This window comes from Sinocyclocheilus rhinocerous, unplaced genomic scaffold (genome assembly GCF_001515625.1).
Source record: "Sinocyclocheilus rhinocerous isolate Xijiao unplaced genomic scaffold, SAMN03320098_v1.1 scaffold1413, whole genome shotgun sequence".
NCBI classification, from domain to species: domain Eukaryota; kingdom Metazoa; phylum Chordata; class Actinopteri; order Cypriniformes; family Cyprinidae; genus Sinocyclocheilus; species Sinocyclocheilus rhinocerous.
In genome coordinates, this window is record NW_015639297.1 from 1,232,158 (window position 1) to 1,242,990 (window position 10,833).

The 10,833-nt window shown below is 37.1% G+C and overlaps 1 protein-coding gene across 1 annotated transcript in view; it reads left to right on the forward strand.

The window, feature by feature from the left end:
• Positions 1-7,301, forward strand: part of LOC107751159 (rho guanine nucleotide exchange factor 10-like protein) — a 58,369-nt gene extending 51,068 nt beyond the window's left edge. The window contains exon 20 of the mRNA XM_016566787.1: positions 7,163-7,301. Coding sequence (XP_016422273.1) covers positions 7,163-7,301 — 139 coding nt within the window. The remainder of the gene's footprint in view (positions 1-7,162) is intronic.
• Positions 7,302-10,833: the final 3,532 nt, after the last annotated feature.

Here is a 10,833-nt window from a genome sequence, read left to right on the forward strand (position 1 = left end):
CCCCAGACAACATCGCGTCCATGCTTTTGCTGAGCAAGGACAACACGGAAACATGTCGAAAAGGTTCACTTTAACCACGAAACCAGATCGGCCGACCTGTAATGTTACACTCTCACTCAAAGGATGGACGATCTGACAGGATTGTTACTATGAGGTGATCACATCTAACGTGTATAGTAAAGACAAACTCACCGTGTCTATCTAGTCATGATGAAGATGTATATACATTTCAATTTCAGCAGGCAACTATTTTTACAGCTACATTATTGTTCCAGCCACAATTAATCACAACAATGTATATACTTACAAATGATTATATATAAATCGTCAGTTTGTTGTTTTATACACATGCACAGACATTATTTCATACACGACATAGTCGTGAGATGCAAGAAACATAGACATATGGCAAGAAATCTGTAGACGCGCCCATAACAACAAAAGACAATACTTTATTGAGCCTTTTCTGATAAGAAGTGTGCGTTGCAAACTCGAGCATTTTTGACGATCGTTTCTGTCCAGTCTGCTCGTTTTATCGCGTTTAACCACAGCTGTTATCATTTTTTTGTCTGGCAGTGGCTGCAGATATGCAATCAAATTTCTAATTTGAGGCTGTATTAAGTTGATTCTGGCACCCAACATCACAACAAGATGATATTTTAAGCTCCTCATGTAGCCGAATCTGCGCTGGTTTGAATGGGCCGCCTCCAGTTTCCCCTTTGTTTTGCTGCCTCCAGCTAGCGCTGTGATGTCGGCTGACCCTAGTTACCTGTGGTTGGCCTGGCCGTGCGTCACTCAGAACACATCAGGCCAATCAGAAGAGAGGCTCATGAATATTAATTAGACAGGCCAAAATCGACCTGTTCTCAGCAGAGCTCCTGAGAGAGGAGCTGTAAAAATATATTGAGATGGTTTTTGGTACTTATACCGCAAATATATATTATTAAGAACATCAAAACCTAAAATAAAACTCCAGAAAGGTGTACAATATGTGACCTTTAACCTTCATGTTCTGTGTAGATTATACTTGAGACTCCAATGATTTACATGTAAAAATAATACAAATCATACCAGTTATTTTACTTTGAATTTATTAATTGGGATCATTCACCCAGAAATACAATTTCTGCCATCATTTACTTAACCTCATGTCAAGAGTGTCTTTCTTCTGGGGAACACAAAAGATGATTCTTTCTGTTTTAGCCCATACAATCAAATTCCAAAACAGCATTGACCCCCTTCACTTTTCGACATTTTTCAAAATATTTTCTTCTATGTTCCACAGAAAGAACGTTTGGAATGACGTGAGGGTGAAACAATTTTTGGATGAATTATCCCCCAATAAGTAGCATTGGTTTGTTTGACACCCTAAAGAGAACGGGAGGGTTAAGGTCATTATTGTATAAACTCATTTGCGTGAAGGCTCAGACACAAATATATATTTCATTTCATCCTTACTCCCTGACTACAAAGACAAATAGTGCCTTGCAAACTGAGAGGAGGTGCAAGGGACTGATTTTCTGCCGTGGCGCATGGAAGAGACTCAGCAGAACGTTTAATCTCCGTGTGCTTTCTCAACCTAAAGTGACAGCCCAACCGGCCCAGAGCGGGTCAGTACCCTGTAGTCCTCCCAATATCTGTCAGACCCCTGCTCTTCAGGCCTGCTCGGTTGGCTCATGTTCTGCGGAACTAGCAAGAGCAGTCTGCTCAGTCAGATGTTCACTAGAACCCCTGCTCTGCTTCCAAAACAGTCACACCTTGAATTTTCCAATGCCTTCGTCAGCCTGCTGTGATGTCATAATGCATTGATGTCATTAGGACAGGGAACTGAGATTTGTTTTTCAGAAAATAGCAAAATCAAATGATTAATTATTCTATTAACAGTTTTATGAGTCTCCAGCGTGAATGTGGACTGTGTAGTCTGATTCCCGAGAGCCAGTGTAGTCTGATTCCCGAACTAATGCTTTTTTTTTTGAAGATTTATTTTTGGTGTTTTTATGCCTTTTATTTAGATAGGACAGTAGGTTGACAGGAAGCGAAGTGGGAGAAAGAGAGGAGGGTGGGATCGGGTAATACTGTGTATTCTGAATACATGTCTGAATTCTAAATGAATTCTAAATAGCTTTTATGAGTTGATTCTTTTTAGTGATTTAAAAACATATAGAGTGACAACGTTGATCCCTGACATAAGAATTTGTATTTTTAGTGAATCAAGTATATACAATGTTGTTTTAATTTGAAATATGTGATTTTACCAGGCTGTCATAGAGAGTGTATTACATTATGGAATTGTAGCTTGGTTTGGTAACATATCAAATCACAAATAAATGGACTGGTTCATACAGCAATGAAAGTGATGGGGGTGAGGGAGTATCCCTTCTTCCAAACTCTTTTTGAGAAGACCATAGTTAAACAGGCTAGGAAAATTATTGCAGATCCCTCTCACATCTTGTACTCAGAATACGAACTGCTTCCCTCAGGTAGACGCTATAGGGTTCCTGCTAAATACCGGAAAAGATACCTGAATAGGTATAAACACTCTTTCATTCCTTTATCAGTGAATCTCCTTAACTCAGGACATTAAGGTGGGGGTGAAATGAAGGTGTTTCAGGTATTGAAGGCACTTATGTGTTTTATTTTTTATTTATTTATTTGTGTGTGTGTGTGTGTGTGTTATTGTATTATAATTCTATGTATTCTTGTGTGTGGCAGCCCTTATTACCAGGACAAATTTCCTTAAGGCCAAATAAAGTAATCCTAATCCTAATCCTAATAGCTTTTATGAGCACAGCCAGTGCAGTTTGATTCCTTTATAGTAAATTAAAATATACAGTGTGTCTAGTAATCTTTACATTTGGCAACAATCTTCTGAGGGCACTAAATACTGTAAGAAATACTGCATTTCTTTTTTCCAAATATTTGTTCCTCAGAAGTTCTAAAATATCATTAATGGAACCCGTTAATGAACCACAATGGAAATAAATAGAATAGAATTGAATAGAATAGAGCCAAGTAGAGCTGTCAGAGCTATAGTAATCATTTGGCTGATGTTAATTGAATCCGATTAGCTCACAACATTTCCTGATTTGGTTTTGCCCTCTTTCCCCATCTTTTCCTTTCCTCTCTCCACTGGTCTATAAATAAAAGGTGGCAACAAGGCCAAAAAAATTCTGTTAAGAAGAATAGAACATGATCGCAGTGAGGCAGAGAAGAAAAATAAATCTTTTGAGTACAATTTTTTACAATTTTTTTTTTAATTAAAACCCCTTTCTCTCCTTGGTGCAAATACACTAATCCTCAATCTCTTTACCTATCCTTCTCTTTAACAAACAAACGCATACAGATCCGGGGAGAGAGGCAGTTCCCAGCATGCATCCACTGTTCTTTGTTTTTCACCTGCTGTTAGTCTAGGAACCTTTTCTAGCATCAGATAAACTCCTCTCAGCAAGCAGCAAAAGGGGACAGTGACACGTGGAATTTCAAAGCGCTGCCATGGAGGCTGATGCATATTCAAGAAGCAGGATAATTAACGTCACCCAACTTGCTGTAAATCCGTGTATGCGCCTATGTGTCCTGCCTGTTACACATTAACAAAAACACAGCGGGTTGATTGAGAACGAAATATTAATATAGTATACTGACAGATGGCTGAAACAGAGGCAAGCCTTCAATTTTTTCATACTAGAATGTTGTTTTTCTTCTAGGTCTACAGAGATCTATTCGTGCACTGTATTTAAATCAGTTTTTTGGACACATAAAATATATTTTATGTGGTGTCTCTTGGCTTTTCACAATTTAAACTGTTAATCCAAAATCATTCATATTCCATCTTGGGTTGCCAGGTTTTAAAATTTCACACTGCAGATTTGCAAACCCTGGCTTAATGGTCTTTCTTTTTTTGTTTTCTTTCTTCTTTTTTACATTTTAATGCATTTTGAATGACACTTTTGTTCAAAGTGACTTGCACTGCATTGAAAGTATACATTAGATCACTTGATACATTCCCTGGGAATCAAACCCATGACTATGGTGGTGCTACTGCCTTTATGAGCTTCAGGTATTTGCATATTTATGAGGTTAGTAACATTCATTGGACAAATACAGATTGGCCACACAGATTCTGATTTCTGTCTTCTGAAACACACAGGAAAAATCTCTAAAAAAAAAACAAAAAAACACAAAAATAATAATCACTCAAGTTAATGCATTTGCTTTCACCGTTTCACTTACAACCTGAAATTAAACAGCGTGAAAGCATATGAATATTTAATAAGGTAAGAACTGAGGCAGTTTATGATTGGTTATCTGTGAATAAACAACTTCAAAGCATTGCTAACACATTTGTGAGACTTTGCTGAACCCAGAGTTTAAAAGAGGCCTTGGTTTTAAAAAGATGTTAACCCAGGATTAAGTGTGAATTTGACAGGTCAATTGATCTTGGACTAATAGGCATGGGGTTTATAGAGCTTATAGGCATAGAGTGCTTTCTCCAAAGCCACTTCCTGTGTGATTTACAGTCTCCTCCAATCGGCACAGAAAAGAGCTGTGTGTCTTACTTCCATCCCACCATCTGTCCTGTCATTCTGCATTAGTGTCACACACATACCACAGCTCTGACCTGCAGCCATAAATCAGTCTGTTCTCTGCTCTCCGTTCTGCCCTTTCTGCCTGGGAGTCTGCCTCCTCTGCTGTTTCTTCATTCAGGCCGCACAGAGACACACAAACTCGCACACCCTCTCGCAACCACCCAGATTTTCAATCAGCCAGCGGGAGGAACCCAGGGCCATTCTGTTTATCGTGTTTAGACCGATGTGGGTGCCCAGCTTTATCCCAAGAATCAAATTAAGCATGGAGCGCACTTACTCCACTCCGAACAACCAGCCCTCCCCCTATCCCACCTCTTTTTGCTTATTTTCCCCCATGAGACCATTGTGCTGAGTGAAGGAAATCTGTGAGATGTTGTTTGCATTTGCCATTCTGGGAAGGAGCCAAGCATCACTTGAATTTCAGTCGAAATTCGCTTTCTTTATCTCTGAGCGTCTTCGAAGGTTTTAGTTCATTCTTCTATATCTGTGTCTTCGCACTTCACGCTTTTCTTCCAACCTTTTTTCTTTCTCTCGCTCTCTCCGACTAGTGCTGGGCTGGAAATGAATGCCGAGCAGGCAGAGGCTGCTGGTGTGACAGTAGCCAAGGCAGGCGTCATCGTATTCTCCAGTCAATTACCTTCTAATGATGTTTGAATGTGAATTGCTTTCCGTGTCCCTGAGCCTTTGCTGAGAGTCTCTCTTTAGCAGGCACCATGTTAGAAATGAAGTTAAAGTATTTTTACAAGTGTAGAATGGCTTCCTGACTCATTGAAGACATGGACAGCTTTATTAAGGAGAGTGCAAATCTACAGTTCGGCAGGATTGTGTACTTCTTGCAGAAACTGCATACTTTTTTTTTTTTTTTTTTCAAATGAAGTAATAGGAATCATATAAATTGAATCTGGTTTAGAATTTAGCACTTCCCTTATAAAGTTAGTTTACACAAGAGTGTATTATAACACTGAAATTATATTTATAAAGCTTTTTATTAGGGATGCACCGATACCACTTTTTCCAGTACTCGTCCGATACCGATACTTTTATTTTTGGTACTTGCCGATGCCGAGTACCGATACCAATATTTTTATTGCATTTGTACATTTTTTAAATATTGGGTACAGAAACCAAAAGGGTATGTATAATGTTAGTTGGTTAACTTCATTTATCAAATAGATACAGTCAAACCAAAATCTATTTAGACACCTTCATCTTTTCTCACATTATCACAGTTTATTCGCTATAGTTTAGAAAATGGTAATAAAATATGACAAGAACTCAGAGTTATGTTGTTGGTGTTTCTTTGTTTGAATATGGCGCTTATCACATGCTGTGTGGTATCAGCGTTTGGTATCGGGGCATTTTAACGAGTACGAGTACGAGTACAGGAGACCAGTATCGGTATCTGTGCATCCCTAATTTTTATCTTAACCTAGATGCTTTTGTTGGCATCTGTGGTTCTGTGGTTCCATGAACAATTTTTGACTGGACTTCCATAGAACCTTTCTATTGCACTAAAATGACTTTGTAGTGGGAAAATATATATTACATTTGTAACAATAGCCAACAATACATTGTATGGGTCCCAATTATCGATTTTTCTTTTATGGCAAAAATCATTAGGATATTAAGTAAAGATCATGTTCCATTGAGATATTTTGTAAATTTCCTACCGTAAATATATCAAAACTTAATTTTGGATTTGTAATATGTTATGTCTGTATCTGTTATGCAGTTTCTTCAGAGCAGTACTAAGTATGTGTAGATAGATAGATAGATAGACTGATTCTGCAAAGGGTGTGTAGTTATGATCTTATGAGCACAACTGTGCTTCATATGAAGACTCGCCTATATGGATACATCCGAGGTTTAGATAATAGAGTTTATAATGATCGAATCCAGAAACTGAATCCCATTTTCAATTATAAATTGACAGGTGGGTTTCTTGTGACCAATCTCGTTCAATAGCTAATATTAAAACCTGATACCATCCAGAAGCAGACGGTGCGCAGTCATGCTCGCTCATTCCCCCCCTTGTAGAAGGCATTGCTGAAAAGTTCTGGTCCATTAACCTGGCTAAACATCTTGGCGTAGAATGCAGATTAACTCAGCATGCTCACCTCATCTTGGGGCCTGATCCTCTCCTTCCTTCTTCACATAACCTCACATGCCAACACATCCATAGAGCTTACGGTCTCCTTGACCTTCATACTGTCTTTTTGATTAAATTAAGGACAAAATATGTATCTCCATGCTATCTTCATCTCTGCTGTCTGCTTTTTCCCTCTCATAAGCACAGACTTCATAAAAAATAAGACTCAGCACACAGATCCAGACTCGGCTTGAGATCAAGCTGTATTGGGCAGAGTGGCAGCTGCTCTCCCCAGGGCTCCTTGGTGCACTGCAGCAAAACTATTTCACTGTATTATTAATACTGATAATTAAGGGACCACCATGTTGTGATGTGTTTTATGAAAACTTGACAAGATTATCTAACTCAGAGGGCCATGGCAACACTCCCGTGTTGGTTAGTTCAGTATATCTCACCACCTGTCCAATGTTTTTGTCATGTCCTGCAGGTCTGGTCGTCCTGTGAGCTTCACGGTGGTCTTCAACACACCAAGCCCCGTCAGCAAGATCTCCTGGGTCAACCGGTTACACTTAGCAAAAATAGCACTGAGTAAGTTTGAATTTTATCCTCCACTAACTCATGACTAGAGGTCTGTTGATCCAAAACATTGACTATGAATGTTAAGATCTAATAAGATAAATAAGAATAAATGGATTGTTATTATTGTTGTTGAAAACATTAAGAAAGACTATTTTAGAACCAGATGGGTCTTTTTTTTATTCAGAGTTCATCCTGAGACAAATGTAGGAAAATGTTAGGATCTAATAATAGTAATAATAATAATAATCATTATTTTATAATAGTTTCTGTATAATAATATAGATAATAATAATAATAATAATAATAATATAAATAATAGTAACATTTTCTGACATTTATCTATTTGTGTATTTTTATAACAACAACAACATTTATTTATTTATTTATTTTATCTGTATTAAAATTAAATTAATTATAAAAATTAACTAAAACTATTAATATTATTTAAATAATTATTAAGAAAGATGATTCCAGAACCAGATAGGTGTTTTGTGTTTATTCAGAGTTTATCCAAAAAAAGGAAGGCCAGAAAATGTTTGCTGCATGCAGTAAAATAACAGACGATAAAATACAATTTCACGCTCTTATAGCTTGGTTATCTCATCTCTGCATTTATAAGGTTGTGACTTGTTGGCTCTCTTTGTGTTTGTCACATCAGTGATCAATCAGTGCAGCCAAGTTTTATTTAGGACTTTTCAATGTGTAAAATAGTTTTAATATGTTTTAACCTCAGGGCAAGGAGATATTCAGGCAATGCATTATAAACTATAACTCCCTGAAGAAATGCCTATTCCTTTTATGTCAAGCTAATAGAAATTGCGTCTCTGCCTCTGGTTTATTGAATAGTATTGGCATTAGAGTACTGGCAGTTTTATAACTCTAGAAAAACTGAATTTCATAAAAGATTTAGCCATGTCAATAGTAGTATAATGGTGTAACATCCTTCCTGTCTCAAATGTGCTCAAGAAGCCATGGTGCCATTGTAGACGTTAAATTCCTATGCTTATTTTCTGTATTTAAAGCACAAAGCTGGCATCACATTCTTCAATTCACTATGTTGGTACACTACAGTGAAATTTTTCTTGTAGGTTTGGTTTTAGAGGATAGACTATGTATATCAATACTCTATAGACTAGCAATTTATTAACACTCAATCTGAAAATAGTACAGTATTTTAATCATAGTCTTTCTAAGGTTGTCCAATTTTATGATACTATAATACTGTAGGAGTCTTTGGAGTGTTTAATCAGAAATGCAAACAGATTTCCAAACAGCTGGACATTAATGCGTTAAATATTGTTTTTAGGGCCTATAAGATATTGATGTAGTAAAGATGTTTCATTGAAATTGCCACATTGAGGCATCCAGATTGTTGTAAGTTATGATAAAGCTCTTTGAATGTAATTTTTGGGCTTGAATTAAAAATCAAATCTAGCAGCTTGGATTGTTTCATTGATGCCATGCATGAAACACGGTATCTCTGTCAGTCTGCAGACCATCAAAACTACTACTGACTGATGGAGTCTGGCTTCTCAGTGCCAGACTTGCATCTTTTTCGACACCAGCTAAAGTTTAACAAAAAACAAAAGAAGTAGTTTTACTTCGAGGGGCATGATAAAAGATTACACCATCCTACTTGATGGGCAAACAGCGAAATGAGCTAAAAAAAAAAAAAGGGTTAATTGGAGTACATCTCCAATAGCTGTTAAGTGTCTTTATTGGAACCTGGTTTTACCTCTTATATTAGAATGTAATCATTCTAAAGTGCAAAGTACAATTTTCCAAGCTTTGCCTTGTTTTTGTTTTTTTTGTTAAATTATCTTGTTTTCACACCAACAATAATGGTCTTACATATGCTGCCTCTATAGCTATTTGTGAGCTGTTGTTGAAAAGACTTTTACAGCAATAGGCAAATAGCAATCTCGGTTGACACTAAGTGGATGCTGGCAGCGTAAGTGGCAATATCCCTCCAAAAAAAAAAAACAGCTAGATAGCAATGAGAGAATGACAAACATTCCTGAGAATACCTTTCTTTTCTCTCTTTCTGAGAAGACATATGGCTTTCTCTGCATTTCCCTGTTTGCTCTCCTGCTTTTCTTGGCTCGCCCTTGGTTAGCTGTCAGACTTTTGTTCAATCGGAGCCAAACTTGGTGACCAGAATGAGCTTAAATTCACAACTCACAGTGTAACTTTCACACTTCACTTTGCAGAGTCATAGCATTTTTATTTGGAATGTGATTCTGAAAACACATTATTTTTGTACGTCAAAACATTGTGTTTTGTGCAGATGGACATTGTTATTCAACCTGCTGAAAATGTCAGTTTCACCCTAATTTCATTACTCCCACACGTTGCCTACTCATTTAGCCAAATTAAATTACAATAACAGAAATGCTGGTGCAATTTCATGGGGGGCCTGTTGTTGCCGTGCTCTCTTATATCTTTTGAGGACGTGTGGGTCTGATGTGGGCAGAAAAAAAAACCTTTGATTGTCATCTGAGACCCTTCACCTCCCGTCTGGCAGTGCATTACAACACAAGCCACTTCCTTGTGTTATCAATCCCTATATTCGTCCATCCCTTAGGTCCTCTTTGACTCGTATTTATCCTTATTAACAGATCCTGCAGTCCTCCACCCCACATGTTTTCTGTTATACGCCCTGCTTTGAGGTGTAATTTTTGTCTGATATAATATGCACAGAAGCTGTTTTGTCTCTTATGAGGGCCATTAACAGGTTTCCATGATGGGTAACATATGCTTATATCTATATAAAACAGGCTATCAGAAAACAGTGTTTGTGATATTGTGGCAACATGCTGGGAACTCATGGGGCATGAGATCAAGAGCTTTAACATGACTGTGGATGAGTGTGTCCTGAGGGTTCCATTAATTATGAAGATGTGGTTCAGAAATTGCCACCACAATAACATGTGGTGCAGAGAAAAGGCCCAAAGGGTTCCTATCAGAAACGCCCAGTTCTAGTGAATCGGTTCTAATATGACAGTTCATGTAAACAGACTGATTCAAAAGTGAAATTATTTAATTATTATTAATAATTAATAATAATAATAATAATAATAATTATTATTATTATTATTGATGTTAATATTATTATTTTAATTATTATAAATGATTATTTATTAAATTAAAATAGATTTATATTAGTGCTGTCAAACGATTAATCGGCATTAATCACATCCAAAATAAAAGTTTTTATTTACATAATATATCTGTGTGTACTGTGTATATTTATTATGTATATATAAATGCACACACACAGTATATATTTTGAAAATATTTACATGTATTTACATGTATATATTTTAGTGGTGTCAAAATTAGCGCGTTTACGCAGACGATACATTTTTTCAGTTTAACGCGTTAAAAATATTTAACACAATTAATGCAGGGGCGGGGCTAGGGTTGGCCACCCCACTCACAACTGCTGCTTCTGTCACTTTTTCTCTTGACAAGAAGAGCATTTATTCAGTCGTAGAATGAACACTTCAGAGATGCTCCACTTCACTTCAGCGCCAGGCACGAGTCAAACGAGTGCGGAAACGGTACTGTGCTCGCAGC